Source organism: Triplophysa dalaica, chromosome 4 (genome assembly GCF_015846415.1).
Source record: "Triplophysa dalaica isolate WHDGS20190420 chromosome 4, ASM1584641v1, whole genome shotgun sequence".
In the NCBI taxonomy this organism is placed as follows: domain Eukaryota; kingdom Metazoa; phylum Chordata; class Actinopteri; order Cypriniformes; family Nemacheilidae; genus Triplophysa; species Triplophysa dalaica.
Genome location: NC_079545.1, coordinates 26,031,265 through 26,054,178, shown reverse-complemented (window position 1 = coordinate 26,054,178; position 22,914 = coordinate 26,031,265). Strand labels below are relative to the sequence as shown.

Sequence of the window (22,914 nt, the reverse complement as noted above, 5' to 3'; positions counted from 1 at the left end):
GTAGTGTGCATTCTGGATTACTGGATGGCAAGCATTTAGCTATTAGAAACAAATCTACCCTAAAATACCCTCAAAATGATGTTTACACCCCGTGTGAATTAATGATACGTGTAAAAGCACATTGTGAGAAAGACATCATGCTTGTTTAAACGATTTAAGGCTCATGTGAAAAGAGGCATATTTCTCACTGCTTCCAAAAAATATGGCTTCCCTTTTTGAGGGTAAACAACAAGCAAGGAACGCTAACACAGAGATGAATCAAGTTGAGTCGAAGTTTCAAACTAGGTCAGAGAGCACACAGGGATAAAGCTAAACTGTCTAGAAGAAAGAACACATGGAGGAACAGTGGGACCCGGATGAAATTCCACGTGCCATCCCTGGGTCAGACGGCACGGCACGGCACACAAAGCTCAAAGACAGCCAAATTCCTCTGGTTTTCAAAGTCTTTACATCAGACATTTGACTAAGGACTTACAGACTTCTATGAAATCTTCTATGAAAAACAATGACTGTCCTATAGATCATGACATGCAGATTAAAAGTTTTACTCTTTGGCTTAATACTGCTTCCATTTCCTATTAAAGCTTATGATACAGAGAGTAAAGAAACAGTGTTGTCCCGTGTAGCCTTTTGAGTGGACAACCCAGGGCAGCCACCTGGCTCAGTGTACTGATAGAAACTCAATGTAATGCAGTGTAAGCTATTTCACTGTTTCACCGTTGTACTGTTTAGGAGAGGACCATAAATCAGTGCTAGCTCCACGTGCCATTTGAATTATTCAGACTGTTCTATTCTGAAGCCAATGAAAGCATATTTGCTTATTATAGAATGACAACAAAGACCGCCTATTCTGCATCCCAGAGAAAACTACATTTAAATAAATAAATAACCAAACAAATAAACAGAAGGATGAAAATGTCTTATAGAACGAAGAATTGTTTGTCAGTGACGGGAGATTTTTCTCAGCTTGTGAAAGCAAAAGGTTTTGCATTAGAACAATTATTAAAGGACATATGGCGCGAACACGTGTGTTTATGTGCCTATGTTGTGTTTTAAGTTGTCCATGCATGTATTAGACACGTAAAATTGCAATAATGTTCGAACAAAAGATGCATCCTTTCTAAAAGCGAATGCTAACCCAGACCTGCCTGAAACGCCTCGTGTAACCACACCTCCACAAATTTATGTCAGTTCGTGGTCTGATTTGACTAAGACCGCCCAAATGTATTCCCAAGTAAGGTGGGCATACCTGTCAGTACAATTGCTTTGGAACGTGATGTTCCAAATATGGTAAGAGGCGTTACATTTCTGTCACACGCCTGAAATATTCGACCAATCACTACAGACAAGTTAGCTGGCCAATATTAGCACACCTCACTTTTCAGAACGATGAGCTTTGCAAAAAAACTGCATTACATCTAAAACAAATAATAATGTTTGTTTTATTTGTGTCGTATGATCCCTTTAATATCTCAAAATTAGACAATATGTAAATTAACAAGAGACAAAAACAACATATAACAAAAACATAACAGCATAAATTAAAGTAAAAAGATGTGTTTAAAACTTTGATTTAAAAATATGAACAGTTTTTGCTCGGTCAACCCTATATTTTAATTTTGACTTTGGGACAGTTAATAGTCTTTGATTTGCAGATCTAATAATGATCGGGATGAATAGTTATAAGTTCCTAGCATAGAGCAAGTGAAATTGCTATGTAGTTCAGGATATGCATTCCCAGTGTCTGAATCCTTTATCATTTTTAGAGACGGTTTGGGAGTTTTGAAACATACATATTCCTGTGTATTGTGCGTATTAATGTTGTATTTATAAAAACATACACATACATGCATATCTAAGAAAATATGAAATATAAAAAATGAATTAACATGTATTTATAATTATTATATATACTTATAATTATTGATAAATATTAATAAATACATTTAAATATTTAATATATATATTCTAAGAAGGGAAATTTAAATATTGCCTAACCACATTGCTCTATCAGAGGTCTTGGCTATGCGTGTCAACTCCTATGTGGTCAAAATTCATAAATAAATGTGTCATTACAAACAATGCATTGCTTTTCAAAATAACCTCAATACCAACCATGTCAAAATCTAGTTGAAATCAAACTGGTTTCTTTAAAAAAGTCTGTATGGATCCTTATTGTAGGCCTATTTACACTCTATTTGTATCTTTTATAAATTCTTTGTGAGTGAATTCATTATGAGAACAATTTTAAATCACTGTCATTCAATGTAGTTAGAAAACATCAAGAAAACAAATAAACAGGCCAATGCATAGCACCCTCGCAGCTTCTTATCACCTTTTCAATGTTCACTAAGCAGACCTACACATAATTTATATCGAACTGCTAGAATTCTCTGAATCTACACTTCATTGGCTGTTTCTCAAAGCCGTATACATAGAGGGACCTTCCTTGCCTTTGTGTTGCATGGCAACCTGCTCAGAATTGATGTGGTGATATATAGCTTTAGTTAAAAGATAGAGCGAGTGAGAGAGAGAGGTAAAGATAAGGGCATTGGAAAACATGGAAAAGTTGACGAGATGGAAATTGAATTTTTTTGTGACATATCAAGAGTCAGTGCTTCTGTAAAAGCGAGAAAACCGAGTCACGGCTTTGAGCAGAGGTCAGATTTATGTTTCTGTGTATAGATGTTACCGCATCATTCCTTTTTACCTTAAGTGTTTTGACAGGGAAAGCTGTGCAAGGATAAAAAAGAGCTTTACTTTTCTTTGAAAAGACCAACCACAATAGAGAAGGACGCTGGCTTTTTAATTTACTTCTAAGTCTTTGTGCTTATGTTAGACGAAGTAGATACTCGACCCAAGCCTGCTGCTTCTACATTCAGCATTAACAAAATCAGTTGCACAAGAAAGGTTAAGATTTAGTTATTCATTCCTGTAAATCAATGCAGTACGTGTGCCGGGTGAAATTCTGCGTATGCAGCACTTTAAAAGTGGAGGTGAGGATATATTGATTTGAACTTATGACACAACATCTTTTAAGACCCTAAAGGATTACCGTAGATCGGCACAGGACCATATTTTATACTTAATGGCAAAGTGATTCATTAAGGCACACCTTGTGCAAGGGGAAGACGACGCAGAGCGCACAGTGGTAAGTGCTCTCAAAGCTGGTGTAAAATCAAGGGTAAATTTGAATTTATGTTAAGCACTGGCGTTGACCCAGTGCTCTGTAAATAAACTCTATGGAACAATCAGTTTTAATATTCCAGCTGTCCAACTCTCGGCCTGCTTTTCAAGATTTCAAGGTCAATGCCATTATGATCTTTTTCTAAAAAGTGATCTGGGTTGAGTGGCAGCTGTTGGTGCTTGTCATGTGGGTTCACACGTCTTCTGTAATTTATATATAAAATTGCAGCATTTACTATATTATTTATTTTAGGACAGCCGAAAAATAGAAGACCGACGTTATATTTGAGACAACGACACTGGCCATCAGACATCATTTTTACTACATTAAACAAAAATGAAACACTTTTTAGGGGGGCCTCAAGATGACTTGGAAAATAAAATAAGACTGATAAAATAAATCAAAGCAAGCACTCAAATAAGGTTATTTTTATAATGAATATACATCTTTCTAGTTATAGCTTGGGTAAAAATTGACATATATAATAAACAATATTGATCAAATCTGTTTGACTTGATACATTTTAGTGGAAAGTTTAGCTAAACGTTTACCTTAAAGTTGCGGTTATACTGTATATTGTATGTTTTTAATTTAATTTAATCGCAGCATTTCTTCAGCAGTACTGATTTGGGATGAGTGGCAGCTGTTAGAACCAATCATGCTCAATTTTCTCATTTCTCCCCATTTTCTGTAAAAGTGCAGTTTTTCACAGTGTTGTTTTTCAGTCACTCGTGATATATTTGGAGCTATGCGTATCAAACTGTCAGTGGCCATCAAGAAAGATGACCACACTTAATAAAATTACAAGGTAGCAGCGACTAAAAGATAAAATGCGAGATAATGAAGGACAAGGGTTTTTCACAGAAATGAGAAGCAGATGATGGGGGTGAAAAGTAGTCCAATTAAATAGATCCCTAGAGGAAGGTCAGCGAAGAATTTTTTATGGTTCAGAACAGGTCATCAGGCATTTTATAACATTTAATGAACGTAATTAGATGACTACAAGGGAGGTTTCTTTTGGTTATTTTCAAGTGGCTCTCAGCTCGATGAGTTCAGAAGCAGATCTGTCAGAGGTGGTATGATGGCGGTAATATGTTCTAAAGCTGCAGGGGCAGAAAGACACCCACTGACACTTCAGAGCCCAGTGATATTCTGTCTGCAGATTAATGGCCAAGGGGTCACGTTGATCTCTGGCAAATGAGGACGCTTTTATTATGTCGTGGGGCTTTTATTCTGTTTGATCCGTGGTTAAGCTTTAATGAAAAAGAGTCTATTAGTTTACTTTATGATGTAGCATGATGTGAGAAACTGTATGCACTTCAGCAATGTAAAAAAAATCATATTCTATACTGTAGTTCACTCAAAAATGTAAACTCACCCTCATCCATTGTTTTAATCCTATCTGACTTTACTCACGTTGGATTAAGCCTGTTCATTTTATTGTACAATATGGAGAAAAGAATAGCAACAACAAGACTATCCATATTTTGCAGCACAGAAAAAGAGTGAAAAAATAAAGTACACAGGATTCCAACTGTTTTACGAGGTGGCTAATTCATATCAATCCGTACAATGTGAATACGATTAAATAACTAAATAATGTAGCCCCTCCCCTAACCCCACCCACAGATCTAACATCACTTGCGTGAAAACAAATAGTACCAATGAGATTGTATGAGTTCTTATGAATCAGCCACCTCGTAAAACAGTAAAGAATTGCTGTGAAATTGTTTATTTTTTATTTTTGGTTAAACTAATAATTTAAGCAGTATTTGGTTTAACAGTATAACATCATACATTTCTTTGATTAGTAATTTGAGATAGAAATCCCACATAAAACAGTAATTTGGGCGCCAGTACAATACCGTAATATAAGAGTTTCGTAAAATGACATTTTAGTTTCTCTTGTAAATTTGTAGTATTTTTTCTGTAATTTTATGTTTTTTACATATTTCAAAAATGACTAAAATCTAAAAATAGGTTAAAAATATGGAGGTTGCTTTAAATTATAATTGAAAGATCTATAAGAATGAAAAAGCTATACTTAAAAATATTGTGAAGAATTTTTATACTTTAATCAAACATGCTTACTATTTAAAACAAAGTAAATATACACCAACTAAATAAGGAACACTTTCTAGCAATATGAAGGCAGAGTGTAATAGTACACAGGCTCTCAAAAGTACATTTCCTTTCAGCTGTAGTATACTAATAGCCTTTTATAAAAGCATTTTAGCAATGTTTCAAGTACAAACTGAAAGATGAAGGATTTACTTGTTAAAAAATCTCTAATGTTCACTCTTTATCCGTCAAACCTATAAAAGACCAGTCCTGCCAGGCCCATTTACTCCTGCCAAAAATGAAGCTTTGTCTGTGGCGTTTGGCATATTGCACCTGACAGGACCCAGGGCAAAGACCGAGAGCCAATTTCAGCTTCTTGGCAGAGCGGCAGCGAGAGTTCGTGTGGCCTTGCTGAAAGGTAAAAGATCGTAATAAAGAAAATGTAAGGTTTTAATATTAATGTTAGCAAGGGTGAAAATGGAGACGTAGGATCAGGTATGAGCAATTGAGAGAGCACTCAGAGAGCCCATGAAACGAGGTGTCAGCGAGGACTGGAGATTGGAGAACGCTTCACCTGCTGGGTCTGGCCGTACTCTGGAGTGTACGCTGAGTGTAGGTGTTATTGGCTGATGGAAGATTGTGTGACTAGCAGAGTGTGCAAAATACCCAAGCACTTGAATCATTCAATATTCAAATGCTACAAAAATGAGATGAAAATTTAAACATTGAAAGATGCACATGCACTGTAGCCATACTCACTACAAAATAAGGCCACGGTTTTAATTTAGAAATATGTTTTAATATAGGAATAAACGTGCTCATTTAATATATAAATCAATGCTTTCTAGTACGATTAAAGATGTTTAATTATAATATCATAATTACATAATTCTAACAATATAATATTAATACAAATTAAGTCTGTTCCCTAACACTTAAAGACAACACAATCAACTTAATTTATTGTTAAAATACCTTTTCTCTTCTTAAGAGATGTGTTACATCCTTTTTTGTTAGAGCCTCTTCCTAGATATCCCAGTTTTAAATGTCAATCCTAAAGCTCCTTTTGATTTTCAGTCACTCCCTGATGCTGTCAGTGCACTCGGACCTAATGCTCAGTGTCTAAAGAAATCTTCCCCCTATTGATTTCTTCTTTTGACTTCTTATGACACATGCAGACCCCCTTAGGGGAGTTTCCTCATGCCCAGGTTCCCCCGTAGTTTACCCAGGTCATGAATCATTCAGGGCATCATCTGCTGAATAGAGACCTACATCGACTGCAGCGCAAACAGGCCGCACAGGTTTTAAAGTCTGGTTGGATCTGCTTTAATATGTATGGATTAAATGTATTTTTAAAAAGACAAGACGAATTAGACTTTGTATCTTGTTTCTTTGTTTTAAAGGTAATATATTTTGTAGAAGTAATTGTGAAACTTCATTTTAAGAAAATGGTTCCTACCTGGTTTCATTTAGGTAACAAGATTTTATACCATAACCAAAGCAGTACCAATACTGTTTATGATGCACAAGTAAGTGAAAATGTTTGTAATCTCAATTACTATCAAATAAAGTCAAATATATGAATATTACTCATTAATATATTACCAAACCATGTAACATTAACTAGATAGGCTGAAATATTATGGTTATGTCTCCTGCAGCTACTAAAAAACTATGGTCAGCATTAACTATGCTTATCTTCGCTGTAAGTGAACCGATAATATAATAATGTATTCTATGTCGTAACGGGTTTCCCCTTCAGTAGTTTTGTTCACGGCTCATGAAGAAGGCATGTCATGCAACCTGTCCCTGCTGGCATTAGATTAATTCGGCTACTGTATGACAGATGCCTTTTCAGCCATGGATTCTGATTAGACATGCACAGCCTTTGACATCAACAGCACATGATATGAAAGGTATTTTGTCTTTTCATTAAAAATGTATAAGCCTATTTATTTTGTTATTGTAAGTATGCAGTATTGTTATGGTAAGCGGCACATATGAATGTATGTTCGTTTAGAAAAAGAAAAATTGTAAGGGCCCACAAGCCAGCACCACTGGTCCATAGACAGTAGTTAAAATATTAGCATTTATAGAAAGCAAAGCTAAAAGAGAGAGAGATAAATTTACATGACCAACACTTTAGAAAAAGTAAACTACAAATTTTAAGTTTTAAGCATCTTGTCAAATGATCATAAATGATGCATATATTTCTATGGCCTATATGTTAACACACGGCTAGTTCAGAAGGCCCTTGTGGGGCTGTTTCAGACATTATGAATTGCCCTTTTAAAAGGCTGAAGCAGAAAATCCATGTGACGCATGGGCATTGCATAAGCAATCAAAACAGGAGGAGAGAAGAGGAGATGTCACTACCCTGACTAGGCCTGCTGGAAATAAGCTCAACACCCTCCGCAAAAAGACACAACAAAGACAGACTTGGCACCCTCTCCTACGCACACACACACAGACTGCAGCAGCTCTTTGACTGTGTAGGAATCCCCTCTGTGAGCTTGAAGTTAATGTGCCTCTGGTGCATTGATAATAATTAATGATAATAAGATGTATGATGAATGATGTTGTTACTGTGCGAGCAAAGGCGGCAGAAAAGTTTCTACTTTTTCTTTTCCGCTCTGAGTGATTCGTCCCCATCCCTTCAGAATCCAGACTATCTGCCCGCAATTTTGTCTGTCAAGCCTCGGTTGCGCAAACCTGCTTCTCTGCAACCAGCCGTTCAGGATGGCCGCAGGCAAAGCAGCTGTCAGCCTCGCTTTCTCGCTTCTCTTACTCTGCCTCACTCTGTTTCTCCTTCCTGTCTGTGTCACTATCTTAGCATTCATATGAACATTCTCTCTTTATTTCTCTGTCTCTCTCTCTCTCTCTCTCTCTCTCTCTCTCTCTTTTTTTGAGAAAATATGTTGTTTACAGAAGTCTTAATAAAAGAGTGGCAGCACCCTTGTTTATATCGCTGATATATTATTAAAGTGATAGTTCACCCAAAAATAAAAATTCTGTCATCATTTATTTACTCACCTTTGAGTTGTTCCAAATCTGTTCACATTTCTTTGTTCTGGTGAACACAAAAGAAGATATTTTGGAGAATTTAGGACAGCAAACAGTTCTGGGGAACTTTTGACTACCATCGTATTTTTTCCTACTACGGTAGTCAACCTTGCGGCAAAATCTGTCTGGTTATAAGCATTCTTCCAAATATGTTTTCAGTGTTCATCAGAACAAAGATTTATACAGGTTTGGAACCACTAGAGAGTCATTTTCTTTTTTTGGTAAACCATCCCTTTAAGCTCACACAAACCAACAGTATATTCTTCTATCATTCCGTCTGTATACACACCGAAAGCAGGTGCGCACTTTTCCCCACCAAGAACGATCACAATGATCCCAGAGGAAACTTTAGTTTGGCTGGTGCTGGATTACTTGTGGATTAGTGCCCCTAATGGCTCCTGATCTCGCCTAATCTCCATCAATCCTTCTCATCGGAAACAAGAAGAACCGAACGGGAATCAAAAAATCCTAACTCACTCAGATCGGATTTTCCCTCACGCTCTTTTTTTGGAGGCAAAGCCGCTTTTTAACAGTCTCTCAATTTTGTCGACAAGTTCTGTAATCAAGAACAGATTCTTTCAGATTCAAAACAAGAAGTTTCCTCTCCATTCAGTTCCACTAATTATTGTTTGCTCGAGGATGAGAGAAATGTGTCGCGGTAACCTTTCGCAGCGTGCCCCGTGAATTGGAGGATGGTGCCGTGGAGAGCGTAAGCGCGAGTGAACAAGCGAGCAGAAGAGATCCTGATGAGAAATGGAGAGCTATTTTCCCCTGGTAGCAGTTTGCGACTCAGTAAGGAAACGGATGCACCAAGCTGAGTGCAATTAGCAAAGTGGCCCTGATGCCAAAAATCACACCGAGAGGAGCAGAGGCCAACAGACCAACCCTCAGGAGAATAACACAAGCCTCCATGTGGTGCATGAGTGGAACATCACAACTGACGTGTTCTCATTCTAACGATAGAAAGAAGAATATTGTACACAATGAGGAATTCAAAACAAATGCAATAAATCAGATGTTGTCCTCCTGTACGCAACAACTTGACAAGCATTTCAAGAGATCTCACTTGCTCAAGAACCATCAGTGTCAGGTAATGTGTGGCTTTATAATAAGTTTTTGGTTTTCAATGTTTTTGCGAACCTGGCAAGTGATTCATGGCAAAGATAGCTAGGCAGTAATGACAAACGAAATGAATGACAAACAGAGTATATGATGCAGATAAAATAATGTCCAAGTCATAAAACTGTCATCTTCAAAAAACGCACTAAAACTAAGAATGTCTTCAGCTTCATCAATTACCAAACGCGGTCCTTGACAGCCATTAAAGTTGAAGCAGCGAGTGAAAGGATCTGAGTATTTTCATTTTCTCTCTCTCTCTGGAAATGATGGGTTCTTTTAACAAGGGCTTCTATACAAACTTGTCATGTGTGAACAGCAACCGAGCAATAATGTACTATGTCAAAGACACCATTATTCTAAGAATATAATTTCCTTGGCAAAACGTTGGTAAAAAAAAGAATTTTAAATGACATTTTGTAAACTATTTTTACTGAAGCTGATCATTATTTTCACTATCAGGGTGACCTTTAGAGCTGTCAGCTATGTCTTATGATTCTAACCTGGCCTAAATTTAAGCACAGTGATGATTCATTCGTAATTTTTGCTTGATAATATTGGAAGGACTCCATCCAGGGTGTATCCTGCCTTGATGCCCGATGACTCCTGAGATAGGCACAGGCTCCCCGTGACCCGAGGTAGTTCGGATAAGCGGTAGAAAATGGAATGGAATGGAATATTGGAAGGGAGGAACTTCTGATCTCACACTCTAAGGTATCTGATGGCCCATGGAAAATGTCTGTTCTAATACCAGAAATTCCTCATTTTTGGCACCTGTTTGTCCCTCACTGCACTGGGACTGTAGATGTGAAGCAAATGAAAATCAGCAGATTAAAAGAAATCTATATTAGCTATGACTTAATTAAAGTCATCTTAGTGCCATCAGCTTTGTGCCAGGCTTTAGGAGACTTTCCTGTTTACAAAATGTACATATAAACCACACCTGATTGTGTGTACATTTTTAAGTTTCCTTCAGAATGAATGTTTTTGCCTAATATTTAGGAGACAGATCATCACTGTTCTTCAGTGTTTTGGAAAAGCGATAAGATTTGATTGTACTGTAAGCATTCAATAAATTTAAGACAAATAAAGATCATTGTTATTCTCAATAAAGAGAAAAGGTTGTCCCATACACAAGATTTCCAAACACAAAAGAAACAAAGAGAGATAAAACTGAAAGTGAATCTGAACACTGCAAATGGTGTTGAAAACAAACTGTTATCAATATATTATTTATATTATCAACATTTATAATATAAAGGAGAGATTTTTTTGATTTATCAAATTTTTGGCTGTCACACCATAGGAACCGTGTACAGTTTATTTGTCAACTACCCACGTACTATTTACTTTTGTTTTGTACTATATACTGTTAATACAAAATTTTATTATCCATATTTTTTTGGCGACTTAATAATGCCTTTCCCATCATTACTCAGCCACAGTTTTCAAACATCTTACAGTTAAAAAAGTTCAGCCCGTGTACAATTTAGACATCACAATAGCAGACTTTAAAGACCATTAAAGACTTTGAGATACGCAGCTCGGTGCGGCGCGTATTGAATTATGCGATGGCTGCGCATCAGTCAGAAAGCAATGACGCGCGTTCATCGGACTGCGCAAAGTAATGAAGCTCTAAATCTCCCCGCGGGGTTGTTGTGGCGCCGTTCATCTTCCAGCGTTTTAATTGATTTCGGACTCGCTCACGAGTAAAGGTGATATGCGATGCTGCGCGGCCCGAGACTCTACAAGTTGTTGAAACTGACATGCAGAGATCATTTGGGGTTATTACAATATCGGTGACGCTTTCCTAAGACTATAATTATGATCTCGAAATCTTTGTGGTGTTTAAAGTCATAGTAAACGTTGCGCAAACAAAAACGAAATATGTAAAGACTGTTTATTTCCCTGCGTAGTAGTGTCTCTCTATCAATTGCACAACTAAAGTAATTCTCAATTGATCATTCATTCAAACTACAGCTGCTGGCACAGATCAAACGGTGCTGCCACAACAACTGCTGTCATCCTCATCGCTTTAACTGAGTTAAATTCAATAATAACACACCGCCTACTTACACAGTAAATGTAAGCGTTAAGTAATGTACAACCACTCAATGCAAAGCATCCCTTCACGGGCCATGCATCTGCGTAATGGCCTCAGGCACGCTCTGTTTTACGTAACATAAATGTCACTCTCACACCTAAAGCACTAACAAGGTGAAGGAATATTTTAATAATCTATCTGTAATGTCACACAGATAGATTATTAGATAGCTCTATAGATAGATAGACAGACAGACAGACAGACAGATAGATAGATATAGCTGTTTCTCATTATTTTTTTCCAGCAACATGCGCATCTTCTTTTTTGTAAAGAAAGTTAAAGAATGACAGAAACAGATCAAATCTAATCAACACATTAAGAGGCAGATTTGAAACTGAACCACTCAGAAAGAGAGCGGCTCAGCTGAGGCAGTCCTCTCTTGCTTTCACAGTCACATTCACAGTCCAGCTCTTTGTCTATGTCTGTCACATTGAACTGTTTTCTTTGGTCTGCCTTTACTCACTCTCCCATGAGACTAGATGGCTCATTGGTCTTGCTCCTTTGTTCTAGCCTCAGAGCATCATTCTGGTCCTTCCTCACGTCAATAATGCGATCAATGCGAGCCTTCAGCAGAGTCCTGTGACTGGCATATCTCCTTGCTACATATATCAGGTGATGTTTTGATTCAGTTTAACATAAATCTCATTTGCAATAAGAACAAACAACATTAAATTGCTGTGACCAATATATCTCAAGGCATATTGTAGTGAACTATGAGGTCAAAAGGTTAAAAAACACACTATGTCAACAAGGAGTTGTTTTACGTGTATAAGGCAACAAATGCAGCCTTGTCAGTTATTGTTGTTTTTTTATCAAGAAGAAAATACAAAAAAATAATATAAGCTTTTCAAATGTGATCGTCTTGGTTAGAGATTAAAAAAAATCCAGTGTGAAATAGAATAAAATTAGACGGCGGTCGAGATTTGAACTCAGTCTGGGAGATCAAGTGCGCCTGACACGGAGAAGAATGTGAAGCACACAATCCATCAGATGCGCTTTCAGGCACGCGAACGCAGGTATTGTCTTGCTCTGGCAGCCAGATTAACTTCCTTATCGATGTGATCTACAAATGAACACCGTCGCAAGACAAACAAGAAACAACTCGCTGCTCTTTTTGCGCTATTAAGCATTTGATGACTAGAGGTAAGACACTAGACTTGCATACTGACATTAAAAAGCAATAACTGGATAATTGGCCTACATATTTCCCGAAGGCAAGCGATGCGCTTTGGCAAACACGTTTACGCTTGGTGAAACTAAAAACTGCATATTGGCGAGAACAACGTTTAATTAAAACAGTAGCGTATCCACGAGGGACGTCTGTGTTTGATAATGCAGAGTTACCATATTTCCCAAAAGACTCATTGTTTATCACATTTACTTTGCTTTTTAGTTTGGCCATATTATAGATAAGAATATGCAGAATCAACCACTTCTCGGAATTACCCACCACACACATTCGAAAAGCGAATCTTCTCAAGAATCGCTGCAGAACACTACACTGCCTTCGCTTTATTCTCGGCGATGATCACAGGACAACATTACATGTAAAAAAGACAACAGCGAAAAGGAGAGAAGCATTCCACCTGCTACGTGGTCAGCATCTCTTCAAAGTGCACTAGCGTTAATGAAAGCGCCTTGGCTAAGCCGTTGTGTGAAATAGTTCAGCACCCGCACAAAGGACAGCTCCACTGCATCAACACACTTGAACAGTCACTGATCGACTCACCTCCGAGAGAGCAGAGCAAGGTGTAAACAAGCAACAGGATCTCCAGGCGACCCATTCCCGTCCTAAATCCGTCCAGCCACCACATCGTGATAAACTGACTGTTTACGCCCCGACGGCACGAACGCGATTTTATATCGCTATGCTTGCCCACATTTTCAGGTCTCGCAGCGGACCAGCTGTTCGCGCATGACGTAATATTGAAGAGGCTATTCCGAGAAAGCTCCGCCCTTTCTCTGCTGTTATTTGAGGTTTAGCACACATCCATTCAATTCATTGGACGATGACTACGTCAGTCAAGAGAACTGGTACCTTCTCTGTCCTGGTAGGAGAAATGAGCGGACAAATAAACAGGATCGCAAGTTTGCTTCCTCTATCGACAAAATTTGCCTAATCGTAACATATTATATGAACTAAATCGATGAAAAAAATGTGGTAGATTATGCGTTTGTATTTTTACTATATATATTATCTAAATATTTTTATTGCTGACCAGGAGGCTTACTTTAAAGCCCTTATTTAGAATAATCTTTGAAGCATTATTATTACCTGTTGTTATATCAAGGAGGAGGCAAATACTGCCACCTATTGACTATGTAAAGTAATCAAACGTCTTCCCTGGCCAACAAAACCAGATTTATGGGTCAATTTTTCGAAGTTGAGATGTTGATGAGAAGCTGAATAAATAAGCTTTCTAATGATGTATTAGTTGTTAGAATATGACAATATCTGGCTGAGATACAACCGTTTAAAACTCTGGATTCTGAGAGTGGAAAAAAACTAAATATTGAGAAAATGGCCCTTGAATGTGTTCATCAGAGGCACTCTGGTAAGCCATCCAATCACAAAAATAAAGTTTTTATATATTTAATGAAGGAATTTTACAAAAGATCTTTATGGAACATGATCTTTACTTAATATCTTAATGATTTGAAAAATCGATAATTTTGACCCATACAATGTATGTTTGTCTTTTTCTAAAAATGTTCCCGTGCTACTTAAGACTGGTTTTGTGATCTAGGGTCACATATGACATAGAAAACTATTTATATTTACTATAGTGTCTATTGAAGCATTTACTTTTGACTTTACTTCAGTAAATCTTCCTGTTTAGTTCTAATAATTGTGGTTAAATTTCTCTTCAGCTTTTAAATGAACACTAAACAGTTTTTCTAGATTGATGTTAAAATGTTGTGTAAATATACATTATTGATAAAACAGATAAAAGATGTTTTAGCCAGTCAAAAGATTGCCAAAAATTTGATAACATTAAACATGAGCTCCTGGGCATGTTGTGTTAGATTGATTCTATTGAAAGACCCCTTACATTGATGTAATATGGTGCCCAGGTCAGGTGTGTAATGAAGAGGCAACCATGTGAGCCAGCAGAAGATATATGGACATAACCTTGAGTTCACAAGGATTAATGTTTATAAAATGAGCTTGTGTCACCAGTAAATCACTTTCAGGGGCAGTAAATGTGCAATCGGGAAGATGTCTTGATTATAAACAATCTTTATACTAAACAGAGGATTTATTCAGTGAGAAGCAGTGATTGCAGCAAAAAAAGAGCAATCCACTTCTATGGGGAGCAACTGGTCTTTAAATGTGGGACAATAAGAAATTGGTATAAACATGGCTAGACACAATTTAATATAAGATAGCACGATATATAACTAGTTAACATTTATGTTCTGTCTTCTATTTGTTGTTTCATTAATCAAAAAGAATCATTTTGAATACGCATGTTTTGAATTATTATCATTATAATTTACAAGATTTATAAACTTACAGTCATCCACAGCCTGCACTTACTAATTTTCACCACAAGATGTCTCACTCGCCCAGCACTAATTTGTAGTGACATGAAAAAAGCTGTTGCTTTCCATTAGTGTACTAAACTCAGTAGACATACACTCTTTTGTTTTTTTTATTTTCTTGATGATATTTTATTAATTATTATTAAATCATAGAATACTACTCTTTTGTATTGTTGTTATAAAATCATCTACTAGAAAATTACACACAGCAGTTTAAAAAAGCTTGAAAAGGCCCATGCAGGATGATTTATTAAACATAATTGGTCCAATGACTCAATACAATTTTAATAACTGCTAAAATTCTTATAGGCCTACTTTAAAGCGATAGTTCCCCCAAAAATGAAAATTCTGTCATCATTTACTTACCCTGGCTGCCGAGGGTGTTCGGCTATCAACATTCTTAAAAATATCTTCTTTTGTCTTCTGCAGAAGAAAGAAAGTCATACAGGTTTGCAATGAAAAGAGGGTGACTAAATGATGACAGAATTTTCATTTTTGGGTGAACTATCCCCCGATTTGTTGTAACCATAATTTTGCCAATTTTTTTGTTTTTCAATGCATTTTGTGAATTAAAATACAAATCAGATTTCTGAATAAATACCTTAAACACATTTAACATTTTTTCCATTTTGTACAAACCCCATATTTTGATATGTTAATAAACCTGAGAAGGGTCATTAGAAATCAAATAATGTGCAAGCATGCCCTACGGCATCACTTTGGGCCACTGCTGTGTTATCCACATTTATTTAATGCAAAAACAATAAAGGAAAAGTAAATACCTATTTATTTATTTCAGCTGCCTTCAAGCTAAAGGTATCTTGCGTGGTCTGTTCATCCAGGATATTTTTATTGACTCTGAGGCCACCGCTCTCCCTTTGCCTTATAGGAATGCCTTGCAACTGTGTAACATGGATCAGTTATGGGCTGATTACTAAACACACTAGTGTAAATGGAAATGGAACTTGAAAAAAAGATAAACAGCTAACACTAATATTTCATCAGTTCTAATGCATTTGTTTGGAAAAGTATTGGAGTAGTTTTTGTTTATCTGTCAAGCAACATCACTGGTTTTGATCAATCTTAATAAATCCCAGATGCTTCTCTGTAAGCCTGAGGGTCTTTCTCATATTGGTTTACTTTGGCCAGTAATGTAAACCAATAACCCCAGCACCCCCAAACCAACCCCGCTGCTTATAGCCCATGTGCTCAGACTGTTTTCAGACCTTCATGAATTCAGCCCGTGGAATGGAATGAGGGTCAGTGGGAATCTGTGTGTGCGCATGGGGTTTATGTTAGGCCACCCACATCATATGCATGCTTGTTCAGCATTTCTGTCCTCCCTGGTAAGTCTACATAAACTTATGACTCATAAAAAACTGTAAAGTTTTTCCAAAAAAATTGGCATTTAAAATAAATACAGTTTTCCATTAAAAGCTGGTTTCTGAATTCACTGTATAATAGTTTTAGTCCTTCTGGCTTGCATGTATTTTTTCTGCCTGTCTGTCTATGTATCAGTTGATAGTGTAATATATCTTACCTCACACACAAGATGTAAACACAAGATTAAATAACATTTTTCCTGATGTGTTCCTGATGACACCAACCATTTGTTCTAATCTTCAACGCCGCATCTACAAAGTGAACATTTCAGTGGTTTGGAGCGTCCTCTACCAGTTTAAAAGAAATCATGTTCTCTTTGCAGTCAATAGCATAACAACGGTCTGGTTTGTTAATACTTCAAATGCTCCGTACTGATACTGGATCTAAATGATCATTCACATGGGACACACATTTCTTTGGTGTTAAAGTGATAGTTTGCCTTCAAATAACTCTGTCATCATTAACTCACCCTTGAGTTGATTTCTTTGTTCTGATGAACACAGAGACAGATATTTGGAAGAAAGCTTATAATCAAACAGTTCTTATACGCCATTGACTGCCAACGTAGTAATCTTTTTATAATTGATTTGTTCTGTTGAACACAAAAAATATATATTTTGAAGAATGTAGGACAGCAAACAGCTCTGCGGCACGTTAACCTACCATGGTCATTTTTTGTCACATAAAGGTAAAAAGTCTCTCTCACGTGCCTTCTCTGGATCGGTTCCACGAATGATCTGCCCGCTGCTACAAGATCTGCTGATTCTGTAGCCATCTTTAAGAATCGTCTGAAAACGCATCTCTTCCGTCAACACCTGATTGATCAGTTCTGACTTCTATTTCTTTACTACTCTTTTAAAAAAGAAGAATTCTAACTTAGCTCTGTATTCTGTGATAGGCTTTATGAGACCAGTCTTTTTGAATGCACTTATGTTTTTTGTTGTCCCTATGCTGTCCCGATTGCTTCCATTGTTTACCCCATCTGTTAGTCGCTTTAGATAAAAGCGTCTGCTAAATGAATAAATGTTAATGTACTTTGGTAGTCAATGGGCTCCAAGAACGTTTTGGTTACAATTTACAAGCATTCGTTCAAATATTCTTCGTTCTTTGTGTATTAATTTGTGTAGTAATTTACAGGTTTGGAGAGTGGAGAGTGAGTTATTCATGACAGAAACTGTCATTTTTGGGTGAACTATCCCTTTAAAGTGCTTCGCCTATCATCCTGCGGTTCAGAAATGTGCAGCTGATTGTCTTTTTTGTGCATGTATGTTGGCATCACATTGAGTCACTTTTGTCCTTGTAAATTTGGTAAATAAAAGCTGGGATTTTTCAACCTGTGGTTGGATAAAATATGCACAAATTCAACATTTGGTTTTATAATAAGTTTTAATGTCATGTTGTTTCAGTCTAAATGCTGGCTTGTTATATCCCATGGTTATGGACATATATTCAGTATGTTCATTTAAACAAACGATTGGCTTTACCCGACAATGGAATAAAACAACCCAGCATTTCTGGCAAATTTAAAATATAGAACATAATCAGTGTATATTGAAGTTTACTGTACCTGCGGTATATGTAAAGAACGTCAAAAACTCATGAAGAACTCTATATAAAATCAGCCCTGATCGTGACCTGTCTTACTCTGTAATACATTCAAGAAAACATGATTCAGTTGATAGATGAAAATGGAGAAAGGGGGTGTCATAAATCACTATGAGATGTTTTAAAAACTGTAATTATTGTGACCACCAGCGGCAAGATTGTCAAATATTCCTTCTCAAGCTGTCGATTAGTGCTGTTTTTGCCAACCTGAGTTTAATCCTTCTGAAAAGAGCACAGTAACACTGTAAATGGGTGTTTTGAAAAACCTTCCTTCTTAAATGTGCTGAGGGTATTTATGGTGTTAGTATAGTCATAGTTGTCAGTGCACTGTCTAATGTCACAGTCTACCCACAAACAACTTTGTCAGACTTTGAGATTTGCTGAAGAACGAAGAAAGGCATTTTACACCAAGGAGTAAATCACAGTGTCTGTTTTAATCATTGCTATTACAAATGCATTTATCTTGTTTCCTTATAATGGAATACTCTTTGCAGATTGTTATGAGAGGGTTGTGACTGTTCAAAGGTGATAATAGGCAAAATTAGGATTATGAATGATGGTGCATTCCTTGTTGCAAAAGTATCTGTAGTTGATGTCCTCGACTGGTCCAAGATGATCTCGGCAAGTCTCTGCATCTTTTGTCATCAGATCAGATGTTAATGTCGGCACTCAAATATGCGTCAATGTTGCAGAAAAAATGTTTTAAATCTCCTGATACATTTCCTTAAAACATGATGCCCCTTTGCCTTATTTAGTGTTGTCATTTGCATGTAAAAAATCGAACAACCACCATTCACGCTCACTTCTTTAATCTTATATCTCTTTGTGAATTTGTACAGTAGCATGTCTTATGGATTTCTAACAAGTTTCACATGTGGGCCTGCATGATTTTTTTCACCAACACACAGAGAAATATTTTACTGAGTAGAAAGAGAGACGCACTGCATGCTGTACACTTTATTCAGCACTGACAAGGCCGCCTCTGTTTTACCCTGGGCAGCAAGCCAGACGTCTATACCTAATACGCTAATACAGCCCCATTTGGTGTAAAAAGGTACTTTGCTCATGTTTGGCCAGCATTGTCACTAGATTTGAACACACTCTTACCCACAAAAACACATAAATGCTTAAAGTCCTTTGTGCACGCTGTGTAAGATCCGCAACTCGAGCCAGGATTCTTGGACCGCCGGGCCTTATACTTCAAAGAAGAAAAGACCACGGCTTCCTCCTCTAACAAGAAAATGAAAACACTAAGTGACTTGAAGAATGCTCAAAGACACTTGTAGAGACAGAGAGCCTCTTTAGATCTGGAAAGAGAGCTGTTACTAAACTCTTCTGCTCGTGTTTGTGAGGGGAAATTGTGATGTAAAGTCTTTCCTCACCAGTTTGGCACAGGATGTGTAGTTGTTCAGTGTTCACTTGTGTGATGACTTTTCAGGAAATGACGGCGGCAAACAAACACAGATTTTTACTGACACGCACATGCAACGATTTCAGCAATTTATGACAAAACATTATAGGACATACTGGAAATGATCTTGTTTTGTGTCCCGAATAATTATAAGAACAGAACACTTTAAAAACATTTCTGAGTATTTGTTACAACTCCTCTGAGAGGCGAGTGAGAAGAGAGAGATTTGGGAAAGGATGTAATGTAGAAGCCAACCTCCTACGCTCTTGAGAGTTTCTTTATCCTCTCTGTCATTTTTACTCTTCATCTATCTGCTGTTAATGAGATTTAACACCTTCAGGACATTCATTGTAAAACATCATCAGCATTGTGGGGGAAACGTTGGATAGTTTATGAGAATCAAGATTTCTTTTCCCGCTTGTCACTTTTGAAGTGAGGACAGTGAGGAAAAAAGTATTATTTTTTCTTTCGTATTTACATAATATACATTTTTGATTATCATGCCTAACAATGAAACTGTATATGTGCAAAACCGTCTTCTACGCAATTTTCTGTTAAATTTAAGTGCTGGGATTTAATGCGGTCCCCATGATGAGCTCCCACTCGCCCACACACTTTAATAGAGTTCTATAAACTTGACACGTCTGTTTCTTAGGAGCTGTTCCTCTCCTGGAATTTAACAATCAGCATTCGGAGAAATGCAACATTCTTTGAGAGAAGACCAGAGGTGTGGAGCGTATTTTAAGCAGCTTTTGGTCAAAGAACAAGTCTTGATCTAATTCCTCAGAAGTAAAGATGTAGAGATTGTTTATTCTAAAGAATAACTTACTTTAAAAACTTCATGATATTTAAACATACATGTATACAGTATATATGTTACACTCTATGACAGACGGACGATGCCACACACAGAGAAAGGTGGTTTAATGCAGGGGTCAACAGATGAACAAACAACATGTAATAATAATACAAGAGGTAATAAAACGTCCACGGGTGTGTATGGTGTGAACGGGTGCAAAGGATTATGGGGAGTGTAGTCCATGAGTTTAAAAGTTTGGTCATAGGGAATGGATGAAACTTGGAGATAGCGCTGATATGTGGCTGGCTGTGGCGGAGAGCTTGTTACAATATACATATATCTCATGCCTAAAAAAATAACAGACCACTCCAAAATTATTTTACGTTTTTCAGTTTTTTATTATTCTCTATATAAGTATGTGTTTAAGTAAAATGATCAGTTTTGTTTAATTCTGTTAATTAGTTACAACACTTCAAAACGTTCTAAATTAATCTTTTTTTTTTCATTTATTTAAAGTGACAAACTCTGACAAAGTAACAAAAATGAAGCTGTATGCAGATGTTGAATCCTGCAAAGAAAGCATGTTTGAATAACACAATACTAATGTATTTTAAGACAATCTCAAAATGAACATTTGATGGAGTCAGCCTGATATATTTCAAAACATTTCATGTGTCTTGGCACTATTTCACATTGCTATTCGGTGACTTTACAGTATGTGATTCATGAGGTGTATTTCTGTTTAAATTCAGCAGATATGGACCTTGAATACTGGAATTCAAGCAGAAATGCTGATTGAAGGAAAAAAGTGTTTTCTCATTTTTTCCACAGCTGTACTATATAGACAGTTTCATAAGAGGATTGCAAGAGTGGGAGTAAATGATGACAGAATTTCATTGTTTGTGCCACATAACGTTTGTTTATGTTGTTGCCACTGAATCCGTCTTCATACTGTATATTGTACAGATTTGTCATTTGATTTTTTATACTTGTGGTGCAGTGGGTTCCCTCTATAAAAAAACTGTTTAATAGATCCTTTGTGATAAAGCAGCACTGGGAATCCGCTCTAAAGGAAATGTATTTGATTATGCCTCATTCATTACCCTCCAACATTTGATGTAAAACAGTTCTGCACAAAGACACACTAGTGTTGGACCATTGTATATATCAAATGCAACAACTTCTTTCCCAATGAATGTGGCTTTTATTTGGCCACCCCAACGCACTGAAGGGGTTTCTGTAAAATATGAGGTAACATCAATTGCCCAGTGAACTCAGAGAGCCAAGAATGAATGGCTGGCCGAACCCTTCGAAGTGTCAAGTCACATTTCATGGTGGAAGACCTATACCCTCTACATTCCTAAAGAGAATTTTCCATCCATTCTTTATTTAAACATCCACACTTCCTTCCAGAATCTTTTTGAAACTGGAAAAAATATCAGATATCTGGCAAGTTGTCACAACACATGTTGTTTTGAAAAGGCTAATAGTAAAACAAGCTCTGGGCATTTAGCCCTGTTATGGACTCATTGCTATGGTAACTAAGCTTTATATTAGTCCAAATAAAGACTGCACTAAGCAGGGGTTTTAGAAGACGGATGAATTTAGTGTTTAAAGGCACTAAAACACTTAGTGTTTTTCCTGTTGATTTTTATAGTGTTTTTAGGCAAGAGGCTCATCATAGCTTTCCATTTTAAGATTTGAAACTCAAGGACTCACAAACTAATTTATAAAAAAAGTATAACAATTATTAATAAATATTATATAACAAAATTAGTGAATTCTTATATAATATAGTGAATGATATTTATATTCTGCACTCTTTATAGCTCACTAATAAAAAAGGACAGTTTGTTGCACCGAATCCTATTTAGAAAAGTTCAGATTTTGTTTCAACTTTTTGTGAAATTCTCAAAAATTTGTATTGATCCAGTTCATGCTGTCATTAAAGACACACGTCAAATATGAGAATTAAACGTTCTGAACCTCGTCTTTTTTCCTTTAAATGGAAATGCTGTTAAAATAATTTGTTGTGCTTTAAACATACTATACAATTCTGAGTTTTACTTCTGCTAATCTGCTATTGACAGTTTAGTTAGAATTGGACTGATCCTCAAACCCCTAAAAGCTTTTAGATAAGGCAGTTATCTATTCGAGACCTTTGCATTATTATGGCTCTATGCAGATTTGGTCACCATGACTAACAGCTTATTTTTATTTATGGCTCAACAACAAATGTTGTAGGTTGAAACAAAGCACTGATACCTGTAAATTGTTGTTATTTAGCGTAGTTGTTTGTTTTTATATACACATTTCTAGAATGTAGCCTATATATGTATGGATGGGTATGGATCTTCTTAACATATGTGATGAGTAGTCAGAAATAAAGGAAACAAGAGGGACAGAATGGAGAACCATTCATATCCTTTTTACCCACAGTTATTCTTTCTTTCCTGATGTGTTCCTGTGTTCTTGTGCAGCATGCTGAATAACAATATTTCTCCTAACATTCACTTACATTTTTTAGTTATGTTACATTTAGTATTTTACAAGACTTAATTAAAGGAATTCACTCCTGATTGACAGTGAAAACAAACATTTTAGAACATGCAGTACATGTTGTTCGTTCTAAACACTGA

At 36.6% G+C, this 22,914-nt stretch overlaps 1 protein-coding gene across 1 annotated transcript in view; it reads right to left on the bottom strand.

The window, feature by feature from the left end:
- The window catches only part of tmem8b (transmembrane protein 8B), a 120,232-nt gene extending 106,810 nt beyond the window's left edge, over window positions 1-13,422 (bottom strand). The window contains exon 1 of the mRNA XM_056746407.1: window positions 13,261-13,422. Coding sequence (XP_056602385.1) covers window positions 13,261-13,345 — 85 coding nt within the window. The 5' untranslated portion in view covers window positions 13,346-13,422. The remainder of the gene's footprint in view (window positions 1-13,260) is intronic.
- Window positions 13,423-22,914: the final 9,492 nt, after the last annotated feature.